The 15317-nt window shown below is 47.8% G+C and overlaps 1 protein-coding gene across 1 annotated transcript; it reads right to left on the bottom strand.

Annotated features, from left to right (window-relative positions):
• Positions 1-5585: 5585 nt before the first annotated feature.
• Positions 5586-14314, bottom strand: Zp3 (zona pellucida glycoprotein 3). The gene is made up of 8 exons (XM_076922261.1): positions 13970-14314; positions 11575-11693; positions 9895-9998; positions 9629-9812; positions 8057-8174; positions 6767-6858; positions 6513-6643; positions 5586-5819 (listed from the first exon to the last, which is right to left on the bottom strand). The coding sequence occupies exons 1-8, from the start codon at positions 14276-14278 to the stop codon at positions 5608-5610; spliced, it is 1269 nt and encodes a 422-aa protein (XP_076778376.1). The 5' UTR covers positions 14279-14314; the 3' UTR covers positions 5586-5607.
• Between the last annotated feature and the right edge of the window lie 1003 nt (positions 14315-15317).

Genomic DNA, 15317 nt, shown 5'->3' with positions numbered 1-15317 from the left:
CCTAAGGCATGAGCCTGTGGCAAGTGTCTCCATCTGCTGATCAAGCCATTTTGATGGTCTCGTGTTCACACTTAATTCACCTCTAAAGTTTAAGTGTTAACTAGTCACTTTTTTTTTTTTTTTTTTTTTTTTTTTTTTTGAGACAACCATTCCCTATGGAACCAGGCTGGCCCCGACCTCACTGTGTAACCAGTTTGTTTCACCCCTCTAGCCTCATAATTTAAATTGTGTGCATAAGCACAGAATTAAAACTGCGTTCTTCTAAATTTGCCTTAAGTCAACTGAATTCACATCCCAGCCAAATATCCTTAAAAAGTGGAGAAAACACCCCACCCCGTCTTTACATTCTTTTCAGTAAGAATGCAGTTGTTTTCTGCGCCATGGATCGGCTTTTCACGGCTTTGATGATACCTCTGGGCCACACCTCTAGCCCATTTTTCTAATATCTAAACAAATGAATTAAACAAGATTTTTTTTTAAAAATTGTTTACTCTTTATTCCCCTGCCTTTCTTCCTTCCTTCCTTCCTATCCTCCCAAGTACCTTCTTCTCTTTCTCTCTTCAAATCCATGGCCTCTTTATAATTTAGATTATATATATATATATATATATATATATATATATCATATGCATTCTATTATATTTACATATTTGCATATATATATGTATATAGTTATACAACCTATTCAGTCTAATGTTACTTATATGCATATGATTTTGAGGCTTAAACAAGATTTTTGACATTTTCACCTTCTATATGACAATCTCCCATCTTTTAATGACTAATTTTCATGCACCTTCCCTTTCCCCTCAGCTTCCGTGAAGCACAGGGGCAAAGTTTTCAGCCCATCCTTGAAGCGTTTCTGTAGGCTGTACTTGAGGCCTCTGGGACAAAGTCAAATGTAGGAAGCTGCCAGCGACACTAGAGACAAAGGAGGTTTGGGCAACACATGTCACGATAACCTCCAGCTGCTGGCCAGTATCCTTCCTAGGCCCTTTTGAGGTCAGAAGAGCCCATGCTCACCTCAAACTCCCTGTGTAGCTAAAAGTGGGTTTGAACCCCTGACCTTCCTGCCTACTCAGAAGTAGTGGATCTCGGAGTTCAAGGACAGCCTGGTCTATAAAAGTAAGTTCCAGGACATCGAGGGCTACACAGAGAGACTCTAGCTGGGGCGGGGGGGGGTGTGTGTGCAAGGGGGAGTTAAATGAATTTTAGAGACTGGAGAGAGACAGCTCAGTGGCTAACAGTGCTTGGCTACTTTGTAGAGGACTTGAGTTCAGTTCCCAGTACCCACATGACAGCTCACAACCATCTGTAACTCCAGTTCCAAAGCCACCTTCCCCTGGCCTTTTCAGGCACTATGAGAAAATGGTGCACAGACACACATGCAGGCAAGACACTTGCACACATAAAAAGATCTTTTAAAAGTGTTAAAGAGCCAGGCAGTGGTAGCACACAATTTTAACCTCAGCACTTGGGAGGCTGAGGCAGATGGATTTCTGAGTTTGAGGCCAGCCTGGTCTACAGAGTGAGTTCCAGAACAGCCAGGCTTACACAGAGAAACCCTGTCTCAAAAAACAGCAACAAAAAAGTGTTAAAGAAATTTTCTTAGTAAACAAGAGTGGTGAGGTATATTTCTGAGCAGTACAAATTAAGTTACAAGAGGGATGGAATAGAAACATAAAATAATTATGTCATTAAAAAATAAAGCTGCGCCAGGCAGTGGTGGCGCACGCCTTTAATCCCAGCATTTAGGAGGCAGAGGCAGGTGGATTTCTGAGTTCAAGGCCAGCCTGGTCTACAGAGTGAGTTCCAGGACAGCCAGGGCTACACAGAGAAACCCTGTCTCGAAAATAAATAAAGCTGGGCAGTGGTGGTGCATGCCTTTAGACCCAGCACTTGAGAGGCAGAGGAGGGCAGATCTGAGTTCGAGGCCAGCCTGGTCTATAGAGTGAGTTCCAGGGCAGTCAGGGCTATGCAGAGAAACCCTGTATCAAAACAGGACAAAACAAAGGACCTTTCTGTGTGTGTGCACACGTGTGGAGGTGAGACAACTTGCACAAATCTGTTCTTTCCTTCCACCATATGGGAACTAGGGATTGAACTCTGGTCCTCAAGCACTGAGCCATCACGCTAACCCAGGTTGCACATTTCATCTCTGAGTAATGACAGGTTAATTACTCCCTTGCCACCTTTGATGTGTCTCTCTTGGGAACGCACTGCCAGGCTCTAAGTGAGCATAATCTACCTTCCTCATCAGTCAAGGGAGATCACACAGTGACGAAAAGACACCACCCTCTCCCGTGTACCCATAATGCTCTGTTTTCCTTTTGGTCTTTGTTTTTCTGGGATACGGTTTCTCTGTGTGGCTCTGGCTGTCCTGAACTCACTCTGTACACCAGGCTGGCCTGAAATTCAAAGATCCACTTGCCTCTGCCTCTCAAATGCTGGGGATGGGACATCTTGCCAGCTGAAGAGCAGCAGGCCCCACCTGCAGCTCAAATTCTTGTCAAACTTCCTCTGTACCCCAGACACAGCTACTTCCTCTTTGTTAAGAGGAAATGAAAAAGTTGAATGAAAGACATGTTCTCTGAAACTTGAGGACAAGGAACAGATGGAGTTTCATTAAAGAAATGCTCCCCAGCATGTCCCCGGGAGTCACACTCACAGAACAGTGCCTATTGGGGCTCAGCAGTTAAGAGCTGTCCTGCTCTTCTGAAAGACCCAAGTTTGGCTCCCAGAACCCACATGGGGCAGCTCACATCCACCTGGGACTCCAGCTTCAGGAGATGCAATGCCCAGTTCTGGCTTCAACAGGCTGTTCTTGCTGAGGACCTAGGCTTGCTTTCCAGCATCCACAAGGTGGCTCATAACCACACCCTCTTCCAGCACTGCATACACATGGTACACAGGCATACAAAGCAAAATACCCAAACACACAAAATCTTAAAATGTTTTTCAAAATATTTTCCAACATATTTTTCTATGGGAGTCACATAGAGGTCAGACGTTAGAGTAACTTGGAGCAGTCAATTCTCCATGATGTGGGTCATTGGGGCCTAACTCAGGTCTCCATACTTCACAGCAAGTACCTCCAAAAACACTGCCCCACCCCAAAATACATTTGTTGTTGCTATTGTTTGTTTCTTCAAGACAAGGTTTCTTTAGGTAGCCCTAGCTGCCCTGGAACTCACTCTGTAGACCAGGCTGGCCTTGAACTCAGATCTGCCAGCAAGTACCTTTGCCTGCTGAGCCATCTCCCCAGCCTGATCTAGTCTGTCTTTGACACCTCTCCAAGGCTTTGCTACCAGTCACATTTCCAGACAACACTGGCGTATCAAGGCCTTCCCCTCCTCAGTAGACCAAGAGTCAATCTTGCTCATTGGTTAACACAGGTTTATAATACTAGCACTTAGGAGATAGAGGTGGGGGTCAGAGGAACTCAGGAATTTAAGGCTAGTCTTGGTTTCGGGAGACTTCCTCTCAAAAAGTCAGAGAAATCAGTCTTGGGCATGCTAGGCAAGCATTCTGCTCCTTACTACAGCTCCAGCCCAAGCCGAGTCATGCACTTGCCTTCAGGTGCTATATTCCAGCATCTTCTGGTTTCCAAAGGTCTGTACCTAACAACTGTGCATAGCAGGCAAATGTTCCTTTGGCCCATGAAAGCCCTGAGTGTCACATCAAGTTGTTAGAAAGGCTGAGCAGCTGCTGAGTCTAGCGGTGCATGCCTGGAGCAGGCTAGGAAGCACTTGGCCTAGCTCTTGGGAACAGAAGCAAATGGACCAGGAAACTCAAGGTTGTCCTTGGTTATGCCAAGCCCAAGTTTGGTTGTGCTACAAGAGATGTTATCTCAAACAAAGGAAAGGGGAGTGGAAGTGTAGCTCAGTGGTGCAGTGCTTGCTTAGCCCTGGATTCTTTTTTTTTAAAGATTTATTTATATGAGCACACTGTAGCCATCTTCAGACACATAAGAGGCCATCGGATCCCATTACAGATGGTTGTGAGCCATCATGTGGTTGCTGGGAATTGAACTCATGACCTCTGGAAGAGCAGTCAGAGCTCCTAACTGCTGAGCCATCTCTCCAGCCCTAGCCCTGTATTCTGTCCAGTCTCACAAAAAGAAAGGCTGTGTGCTGGGTGGTAGTGCATTATCTTAAATCCCAGCACTCATAAGGCAGAGGCAGGCAGATCCCAGTTCGAGTCCAGGCTGATCTACAGAAGGAGTTCCAGAACAACAAAAGTTACATATTAGAAACCCTGACTCAAATAACTAGGCAGAGTGGTATTCGGCCCACTAAGTGGGGGGTTTCAAACCCTGCAGGAGGGAAGTAATATCTTCCCACTGGAGATGGGAGTGAATGGACTTAGGAATAAAAATACACTGAGGCAGCTTGTAATGAGACCAAAGGAAATCCCAGCCACCCTTCCCTGAGGCCTCCAACCACCAGAGACTCCTCAGAACCCACAACCATAAACCCCTAGAAATCCTGCCCCACACACCTTGGTGACCGCCCAGAACTACAATTATTTTGACAACCCAATTGGGACAATATTTTTTTCAGCTTTGGGCTTGTTATCTATATAGTTAAGGTTTTAATTTATGTGTATGTGTATATCTCTACATATGGGCCGCCCACATGCAGGTGCCATGGAGGCCAGAGGAGGGCATCAACTCATGTGGAGCTGGAGGTACAAGTGGATCCCGGCATATACTGTGAGCCAATGGGTGTGGCTGCTAGGATCTGAAATTGGGTCCTCTGGAAGAGGAGCAAGTGCTCCTAACCCCTGAAACTATCTCTCCAGCACCTATATATTCCTCAGTGCTTTGCTTCCACATAAGTGTGCACATTTTGTGCACTCCTGGTACCCATGGAGGTCAGGAGAGCCAATCAGATCCACTGGAGCTGAAGTTACAGATGGCTGAAAGAAGAGCCTCTGTGAGGTGCTGGGAACTCAGCCGTAGTGTCTACAAGAGCAACAGTGTTCTTAATCGCCAAGGCATTTGTTCTATCTGAAATGGGGTCATCCATAGCCTACGAAAGCCTCCAACTTGCTCTTTAAGACCGAAACTGACCCTGAACTCCTGATCCTCCTGTCTCTACCTCCCCAAGGGTTGAGATCAAAGGCATGAGCCACCACTCCTAGCTTTAGACAGGTAACTTTCCACCAGGTGACCTGAAGAAAGGGAGCAGGAGTCCCCTTTCCTTCCTTACCCCACTGGAGGCAGGTCATGGCGCCAGCGTTACAAGCTTCCTTGATAGCCTAAGAAGTCAGTCTGGCTGGGCCTTCCTGGGTCTTTCAACAGTTCCCATCTTCATATTGATCTCCCTGGAGTTGCTACCTCATACAGCTACTCCTGACAGCTGCCCAGAGCAGGATCTACAAGTCTACATAGGTATACAATCCAGTTTAGCTTCTAACCAATCTAGCTGGCTGCTCGCAGGAGGTCCAGCTGTCCTTACTGCATTATGCTACTAGCACCCATGTGAGATGGATGTGATCTCCAGTCACCCTACCCTGATGTAACCACCACCAATCCCACCCCACCCCATCTCAGACATAGGAACTAAGCCACACTCAGAACCGAGTTTCTTCTTGTTTCTTCTTTTATTGCGGAAGGGATACAAGGTGGGAGGAGGTGTGACACTTCCTGGTGACACCAAAAACAATAGCAGCCAGGGTCAGGAATGCCACTGTGGCCAGGCCTAACCCAAGAGCCACAGAGCTTTGAGCAGAAGAGGTCCAGCCCTCCACAGCCTGGTCATTTGCCTTTCCAAGGAATATCAGGGGCCCTACAGTGACATCAGCTTCATCGGTCACTATGAAAGACCAGAACATGGAGAAAGGTTTTGTTTTGTGCTTAGTGCTGACGAATCATACCAAGGTCCTCAAGCATGTTAGGCAAGAACTCTACTGAGGAATCAGACTTCTACGCCCCTTAGGACTTCTAGGGGGGGATTCTAGGCAGGGGCTCTACCACTGAGCCATGCCCCCAGCCCCTCACTGGGGGATTCTAGGCTGGGGCTCTACCACTGAGCCACGCCCCCAGCCCCTCCCTGGGGGATGCTAGGCAGGGACTCTACCACTAAACCTTTCTCCCAGCCTTCAGGTCTGGTTTACTGAGACAGGGTTTCCCTATGTAACCTAGGCTGTCCTTGAACTGTGGTTTTGCCCGTCTCAACCTCTCCAGGACTGAGAGAGATGACAGATGTAAGCTACTGTCAACTCTCAAGTTGAGTCCAATTCCCAAGGATTCAAACTTTGCTGTGCCTCAGTGGACTGAATAAGGCATCACCTGATCATCCACATGTTCTCTTCTATCCTGTGTCTTATCTAAGGATCGATAGAACTACCCCACAAGTCTCTGGGAAGAGACACTCAGCACCCTCCCACTTGAGATTCAACAGACCCAGAGGGCATTCCTTAAGTCAATCATCTCAATGGAAGAGAAGGAAGTGACAGCGGATATCTTAAAGAGGAAGAGGAATAAGTGTCCCATGCCCGAGACATACCGTGCCTGCGGTTTCGAGAAGCTAGCTTGGACCACTGGTAGAGTCCATGGGTCTGTGAAGAGCTTGAATTACTACAGTTGCCAGCGCTGCAGCAATCACAGATGTCAGCATCGCCCTCTACTGGCGACCAACTGAGTAGCAAGACAAAAGGCTTAACTTAGATAAGACAGGAAGATGTTTGCCATTGTATAATGGAAGAGAAATCGAGTGAGTAGCCGCTGGGCGCCCACACACCAAGAGCCTGGTCTCCTCACCTCTGGGAAGTCTTGTTGAACGAACAGGCTTTGTTGACCTTATCGGGGATCTGGTTAGCTGGAGCGACTTTGAGATGGCAGGTGATATAGAGCTGAAAGAGAGTTGTGAGCTGGCTGATTTAAAGAGGTGTGGACAGCTTTTTGAAGATTTTTGCAGGAAGCCAGATGTGATTACACAGCATTCAGGAAATAGGGCAGGCAGATAGGTCGGAGTTCAAGGCCAGCCTGGACTACAATGCAAGTGTCAGGCCAGCCATAGCCATAAAGTGAGATCCTGTCTCAAAAAAAAAAAAAAAAAAAAAACACAACCACAAAACCAAACCCAGGCAGTGGTGGTGCTGGCCTTTAGTCTCAGGAGAGGTAGATGGATCTCCAAGTTCAAGGCCAGCCTAATCTACATAGTTCAACTCCAGGCTGACCAGGATACATGTAAGACCCCGTCTCAGAAAAAAAAGCAAAATAAAACAGCTTAATTAAAATTTAACTCTTGGCCCGATTCGTGTTTATGGTGCTGGGGAATCAAGCCCAGAGCCTTGTCTATCTACACGAGCTTGACGACAGAGCTCCAGGCACGGCTTAGCTTTCGCTTTGGAGACCTGGCTCATAGCTCAAGCACAGTGGGTCCTGGGAACTAAAACCAGTCCTCCATAGGAGTTGTTAACTGTTGCACCATCCCATCAGCTTTGGGACTTTGTTGTTTTGGGGGCTCGGGGTTGGGGGGAGAGACAGGGTCTCACTATGTTGCCTTGGCTGGCCTGGAACTCAGATCCACCTACCTCTACCTCTGGAGTGCTGACATTGATAGTATGCATGACCAGCTAGTAGTGTATGTATGCCAGCCATTTGGCTATTATTATTATTATTATTATTATTATTATTATTATTATTATTATTACTGTATGTGTGCCAGCAATTTAGCTTTTTAAAAATTGTATTACTGTGTGTTTTGCCCGCACATACGTCTGTGTGCTACATGCATTGCCTAGTGCTTAAAGAAGCCAAAAGAGCATTGGATCCCTTAGAACTGGAGTTCCAGATGGCTGTGAGCCACCATGTGGGGTCCAGCCCTCTGATAGGGCAGCCAGTACTCTTAACCACTAAAGCATTCTCTCCAGCCATTTTACCCAGCTCTCAGGGTTAAGGAGCACCAAGCCCTGACCTGTGAGGGCCTCTCTGAGCATTTTACCAGGGTAAGCCACTTGCTTAAAGGAAGCAAGTGTAGAAACAGCAGGAGCGTGAAGGCAGACTAGAGGTCCAGGCTTATGCTCGGCTGTGGGAAAAGGTCATTACCGTATTTCTGGAGCTGTTGGCGAAATGGAATACATCCACCGTGAACTGAAGCGTCTCTGGCCGGGGTCTAGGGGCTTGAAATGCCGAAAAGCTCTCAGATAGACCATCCACAAGGCAACTTGGAAGGGAAGAGGTGAAGAGTAAGCAGCTAAGGCTAGCACATCACCCAAGGCGACAGAAGCCAGGTGTCTTAGTTTGCTTTCTGTTGCTGCGATTTAAAAATTGACTAATGGCTAGTGACAGTACCTGCCTTTAATCCCAGCACTTGGGAAGGAGAGGCAGGCAGATCTGTGAGTTTGAGACCAGCCTGGTCTACAGAGTAAATTCCCAGACAGTCAAGGCTACACAGACAAACCCTGTCTTGAAAAAACCAACCAACCAAAAAAAACAAAACAAAAAAAACCTGACCAATAGCAACTTGTGGGGAAACCCTTGGCTTACAGGTTGCAGTTTCTCTCTGTAGGAAACCAAGGTAGGAACTCAAGGTACCTAGATCAGGAACTGAAGTACAGGCCAGAAGGAAAGAAACTTAAGGCTAACTCAAGTTACATTTTTTTTCCCCAAGTCTTGATTTTTATTACTTAAAAAAGGCGCATATTTTGCTTTCAGACTCTGCTTGTGCCTTCAACACTTTCACAATGATTTTCTGCTCCTCAATAAGGAAAGCCCGCTTGATCCTGTCGCAGACACACTTGGCACACATGGATCCACTGTAGGCCCTGCTGACACACTTCTTTGTCTTAGACAATCTCATAAGGACTCTGGGTCTCACAGCAGGAACCAGAACCCCTCACACTCTGCCACTGCTGGGGCACACACCACATGCTGATTTAGGTAAACAATCCTGTTGCTGAGGGTTTACAGACAGCCTAGTTTTGTTAGAGGCTGTATTGTAGGAAAGCCTGTATCAAATGCTGGACCATCCTGAGTGCCCCATCCTGAGTGCCTCTAAGCACCATCCCTGGAAGAGGCTCAAAGTTACATTTTTAAAATGAGGTTTTGTGTGTGTGTGTGCATTGATATTTTGCCTGCATGTGTGTTGGATCCCCTGGAACCGCAGTTATAAGCTGTCTGGGGATTGAGCAAGTGGTGGGGATTGAACCCCGGTCCTCCAGAAGAGCAGCCAGCCTCTCGGTTACATTTCTTACATAGCCCAGGCCTACCTGCTCCAATAGGCTGGCTCCTCCTACCTCAGTTAGTAATTCAGAAAATGCCCGCAGGAGGAGTTACTTCAGCTGAGGCTCCCTCTTTCCAAGTGTGTCAAGTTCAGAACCAAGGTTAGCAGTCTCACCAGACATAGTGGCTCACACTTGTGTTCCCAACACTCAAAGGACCTAGACAAGGTTTTTTTTTTTTTTTTTTTTTTTTTTTTTTTTGACAAAGTAGAAGGAACTTTGAAGAGAAAGAGGATCAACTGGAGAGTGAGCAAAAGATAAAGGGGGTTAATCTGACCAAAATGCACACATACGAAAATCTCATAACACGCCCAATTCATTTGTTAATATAGGCTAATAAGATAATTAAACCAAAGGACTATAAAAATGACTCCCTAGAAAGCAGGCCAGGCCTCACCCGTGGGAATCCACGAGGAAGTGATAGGGAGAGGAGTTCGGGTCCAGCAGAGATGAAGGCGTGGCCACACAGTAGTCCACAAACAACTGCAACGGCGGATGGCTTCCGGTCTGGACTTCTGCCTGGAGGTGCGCTACCTCTCCCAGGTGGAAGGCGGGAGAGGATTTCTCAGTTTTCCAGTTTTCTGAAGGGGCACAGAGAGGGGCTAGAAACAGCCTAGAAGCATCTGCATTCCCCCTACCAACTCCTCCAGCCCTCTGACTCACCCTCCATCAGGCGAAGAGAGAAAGCCAGTTTCTCCTCCGAGGACACAGTGGCTCTGAAGGGAACCCAGGTTGGCCGGATTGGGTGGCTGCTCACATTGCCCTGCCTATGAGAAAAACTCAGCTGCTTCCTTATAAACCCAGCCTGGCGCAGTTTGTGTGGGCTTTGGGACAGTATCATAGCCCTACCCTGTGACAGACATCTGAGATGTATAAACTCCGTAGCCCGGCTAATGTCCCCAAAGCCTGGGCCGGTTCCTTAACCCCCTGAATGCCTACACCTGACAGCAACCAGACATTCCAGCCATGGGGACAGACACCGAAGCATGGATAGACAGGGCTGAAGGTGGAAGCTCCGTTAGTTCGCTGAAATCCGGTCTGTATCAACTTAAACCCAGGTGAAAGGCAAACAGAAGCTGGAAGTGGCAGAGCTCCCGGGAGGCCGAGGCAAAAACAGGAATGGCCCGTTCTGACTCCATTTCAAAAAGGGCAGGCTGGGGGCATGGTTGACGGAGTGCTTGCCCAGCATACACTTCATCCCCAGTGCGTCATAGACCATGCCTGTAGTCCCAGTACTCAGAAGGTCCAAACAGGAGGATCACAAGTTCAAAGTCACCCTGGTCTACACAGCAACTGCCAGGTTAACCAAGCATAAAGTATAAATAGTGAAACCCTGTCCAAAAAAAAAAAAAAACAACAACAACAACAACAAAAAACAGTGAACAAAACCAAAAGCCCTACCCCTGGATAACTATGGTACAGACCTATCATCCCAGCACTCCAGAAAGGCGGAGGCAGGGGGATCACTGTATGAGGCCAGCTCTTTCTACATAGTTAAGACAGCCTCAAAAACAAAACAAAAAAACAAGCATTAAAAAGGTCAGACACAATGAAGTATCCCAGTGTAGAACCCCAAGAGGATGTCCAATCTGGGCATAACGGCCCATACCTGTAGCCCCAGAGCTGGAGATGCCGAGGTATAAGATTAGGGCAGAGTCATGGGCAGACTGTAATACATGTTCAACTCTGTGACAAGAGATCGTCATCTATATAGTGTTCACCTAAAAAGTTGTCTGAGCCAGGCAGTAGTGGTGAACACCTTTAATCCCAGCACTTGAGATGTCGAGGTATATCACCAAGTTCAAGGCCAGCTAGGCTACACAATTCCAGTTCACCCTGTGAAAAGATCCAAAACAAAGATCTGCTAGCCTACAGGCTGTAACCCAGCATTTAGGAGGTGAAGGCAGAACGATCCGAATCTGAGCCTGGGCTTCAAAGAATCCTGTCCCAATTTCATCTCTCTCCTCCTCCTCCAAAAAGCAATCAGTTCCTTAATACAGACCTGCCTCAGACTTTCCCCCCAGCAGGCTGCCTACCCATACATGAGACAATCATCACAACTGAAAAAAAAAAAAAAATTGTCCTTGTTAGGGCAAAAATCCTTTTTGGTTTTTTTTTTTTTTTTTTTTTTTTTTTTCCTGAGACAGGGGTTCTCTGTGTAGCCCTGGCTGTCCTGGAATTTACTCTGTAGACCAGGCTGGCCTCAAACTCAGAAATCCACCTGCTTCTGCCTCCCAAGTGCTGGGATTAAAGGCGTGCGCCACCACTGTCCCGCTGTCAAACATGCTACTTGAAGGCAGCCATATCCAAATCCAGAAACCCAGCAGTGCATCCCACACTGACCTGGGGTATCGGCACTCAATGGGTACCTCCACACGGTTAGTCCTTAGGATGGACAGGCCTCCCACAGGGCGAGGGTCATGGAGCAGGAAGGTGCTGTACACCAGGGCATCCTCCGTCACCTGAAACAAAGGTATAGTGTTAACCAGATCCAAACCACATACCCTGTGGATGCTTGCTTGGCCCATGGGAGGGTACAGGGAATCTAGCCTAGGAAGGCAGACAAGGCTCAGGTCAACCTGCCCTCTGCTGGCCAATAAAGAAATTAGAAGCTGGGTTACAGAGAGCATGCCAAGTTAATTAAACAAACAAGTTTAATTCCAGCCCTCACATAGTGGGTCACAACTGTCCATAAGTGTGTAGGATGCACATACCTACAAGCAAAACACTCACACACATAAATCATAAAGCTTTTAAGAGGTTGAGCAGTAGCCGGGCAGTGGGGACACATCTTTAATTTCAGTACTTGGGAGGCAGAGGCAGACAGATCTGAGTTTGAGGCCAGCCTGGTCTACAGAGAGTTCCAGGATAGCCAGAGCCACATAGAGAAACCCGGTTTCAAACAAAACAAAAAAGTTTAACAGCTGCTATTAGTTTTGGGAAATAGGTTGGGCCCAAGTTGGCCTCAAACTCAACAATCCTCCTGCCTCAGCCTCTCAAAAGAGGACTACTTGAATTAGAAACCAGTGTTAGGAGTCCACCAAGTTCTACCTTCGGATACCTATGAGTTTCCTGGGCTTATGCACTAAGTGTGGGTGACCTCCACAGCAGCTACACCCCAGGAAAACTCACCCTGGCATAGATGGCAACTTCCCTACAGCTGTGAGGAATCAGGCCCCCCACCCCCACAGCCTCACTCTCCTCGTCTTTCCATATGTTTTAGCACACTCCTAGACCCTAAGCAACAAAGGCAGAATCATAGGCAGCTGGCTGGGAGGTGTTGGGGGGAAGTGATTGAGAGGAAGCCAGTGAGATCAGGTGAGGAACTAGGCAAGATCCAGTTGGGCTTAGCCAAGGTTCACGGGCACCTGGCTCATCTCATTTGCTTGGCCCTACCACCCCACCCACTACAGCTGAACCTTTTATAAAACAAGCCTTCCTGTAGCTTCGGCTCTCCTTAAGCCTGTGATCCAGGACGCTCTGTGATCCGGGATGACCTCAGACTCCTAATTCTATGGCCTCTGCCTCCCCAGTGCTGGATTGTAGGCACCTGTCACCATACACTGGAGTTTTGTGATACTGAGGCTCAAACTCACGTGCCTTATGCCTGCTAGACAAGCGCTCTGCCAACTGAGCTCTGTCTGCAACCCAGTTGAAATGCTTAAGGTCATTATGTTAATAAAAAGACTTTCATAATACCCTCTGCCCCATACGTCTTTTAGCTCAAGGTTTCCAGGCATGGTGGTGCACCCCTGTAAACCCAGCACCAGGAGAAGCAAAGGCTGGGGTTATTTCTATAAGACCCTCTCTCAAAAAGCCAAGTTCAGGGCGCATTAGCTCATTGGTGGAGTTGTTATCTTGAACGTGCAAGGCCCTAGGTTCGATTCCTGGCACCTGTTATTTTCTCTACCAGAGATTAGGTCCAGGTCATTATTGCTTTTGTTTTGTAGTCTTTTACATATCCAAGGCTATCCTTAAACTACAATTCTCCTGCCTCTACTTCCCATGTGCTGGAATTGTGCACACGTGTTAACCATGGTTTTTTGAGGGTTTTTTTTTTTTTTTTTTTTTTTTTTTTTGATTTTCGAGACAGGGTTTCTCTGTGTAGGTTTCTCTGTGTAGCCCTGGCTGTCCTGGAACTCACTCTGTAGACCAGGCTGGCCTCGAACTCAGGAATCTGCCTGCCTCTGTCTCCCAAGTGCTGGGATTAAAGGCGTGCGCCACCACCGCCCGGCTCTTTTGAGGGATTTTTAATGCCTCTGACAAGCACCTGAGCCTCTGCATCCCTCTCCAACACTGAGTCCCATCACCCTTCTAGTCTGTTCGTGGGGAGGGACCTCAGATCTTCAGGAGAAGTCAAGAGTCCTAAGAACAGTACCTAGCTGCGGTGGTTTATGCCTTTAATCCTAGCACTCAGGGAGGCAAGCGGATCTGAGTTCCAGGACAGCCAGGGGCTTCACAGAGAAACCTTATATTGAAAAAAACAAAAGCCAGGAAGGGGAAAAAAATGAATCAGAGTGGTCCCAAGAACACAGCTACTTCCAACCGTTCTCCATTCACCAGCTTCCAGCAGAGCCCGAGATCCCCTGGCGCCTCACCCAGCCCAGGCGTCATCTTCCTTCAATAACCACTCCCGAACCACAGTCAAAGAAGACAACCCCATCCCTCAACAGCTCCATCACCAGATCACCTCCCGGCATCCGTTCCCCTAAGGAAGCCGAAGGATGCCACGCCTCACCTGTACCCCGCTGCTACACTCATGCAACTGGGCGTTGAATCTGACCACGTCAGTATCCACAGATACACGGGGCTGACAGCCTTCTGAGCCAAGGGTGAGGTCTCCGGGCTGCACGAGCTTCCCCGTGCCAAAAAGGTCTCTACTGACAGTCACCACTAGCTCAGCTTCCAGACACTTCACCTCCACGGGTGATGAGGACCCTACTGGGGTGGGAGTTCCATCTGGCAAAAGCCACAGAGTCTGGGGATAGCACAGCTCCGGGCCTCCGCACAGCAGGAGACAAAGGAAGAGGAGGTAGCTTGGCGCCATGGTGCTGTCTAGAATACAGCTGGGTGCAGAGTAAGGGGCTGACACTACCCGGTGTTCTTATATCACTGCACGGCCCACCCTCCCACCTGAATTCCCTCTGCTTCCCTCACTCTCGGGTGGAGCCATCATCAACACATTATTAGACCTGTGGCCTAACTCTCATCTGGGCCAACGATCAGAACCTGGGTTATAGTTGTAAGGATACCCCAGGTGATTCCTAGTCGAGGTTTTTATTTGATTGGTTGGTTGGGGGTTTTGTTGTTGTTTTGTTTAATTTTTTTGTTTTGTTTTGGGTTTTTGTTTTTTTGTCATTGTTTTGGGTTTTTGTTTGTCATTGTTTTGGTTGGTTGGTTGGGTGGGTTTTGGTTTTGTTAAGGCAGGGTTTTTCTCTGTGTAGCCCTGGCTGTCCTGGAACTTGCTCCATCTGTAAACCAGGCTGCCCTCAGATTCAAGGGATCTGCCTACCTCTGCCTCCAGAGATCAAAAGTCTATGCTGGGATTAAAGGCCTGTGTCACACCAGGCTCCTACTCAAGTTTTCCTTCTTTTCCCTGGGGAAAACACAGCGCTTCCTGAATGTTAGCCAAGTGCTCTACCACGGAGTCAGGCCCCAGTCCCTTACAGGCAGATTCTGGGCAGGTGCTCTAAGCTTTAACCCCAGCCTGTCTGTCTGTCTGCCTGCCTGCCTGCCTTCCTTCCTTCCTTCCTTTCTTCCTTTCTTTCTTCTTTTCTATTTTGAGATAGTTTAAGTTGCTGTTCCTGGCCTTGAACTCACTCTGTGGCTTGGCAAGCCAGAACTTCAGTCTTCTGGCCTCAATCTGTGATGAGAGGCCTGAGCCATAGAGCCTGGACTTAGCACATTAAGGCCTGGTCCGGGGCTGGAGAGATGGCTCAGCTATCTAAAGCACTGACTGCTCTTCCAGAGGTCCTGAGTTCAATTCCCAGCACCCACATGGTGGCTCACAACCATCTGTAATGGGATCTGATGCCCTCTTCTGGTGTGTCTGAAGACAGCTATAGTGTGCCCACATATATAAAATA

Source organism: Arvicanthis niloticus, chromosome 24 (genome assembly GCF_011762505.2).
Source record: "Arvicanthis niloticus isolate mArvNil1 chromosome 24, mArvNil1.pat.X, whole genome shotgun sequence".
NCBI lineage: Eukaryota > Metazoa > Chordata > Mammalia > Rodentia > Muridae > Arvicanthis > Arvicanthis niloticus.
The sequence above is the reverse complement of the archived record's forward strand: the minus strand, read 5'-3'. Positions and strand labels throughout refer to the sequence as shown.

What these genes read in the sequence shown, in the direction of transcription:
- Zp3 (XM_076922261.1), bottom strand. Translation starts at nt 14,278, where the DNA reads ATGGCGCCAAGCTACCTCCTCTTCCTTTGTCTCCTGCTGTGCGGAGGC. An exon ending in ATTGAGTGCCGATACCCCAG is followed by an intron (nt 9,999 to 11,574) that starts GTCAGTGTGGGA and finishes TTTTTCTCATAG; the next exon opens with GCAGGGCAATGTGAGCAGCC. An exon ending in CTCTCTTCGCCTGATGGAGG is followed by an intron (nt 9,813 to 9,894) that starts GTGAGTCAGAGG and finishes GTGCCCCTTCAG; the next exon opens with AAAACTGGAAAACTGAGAAA.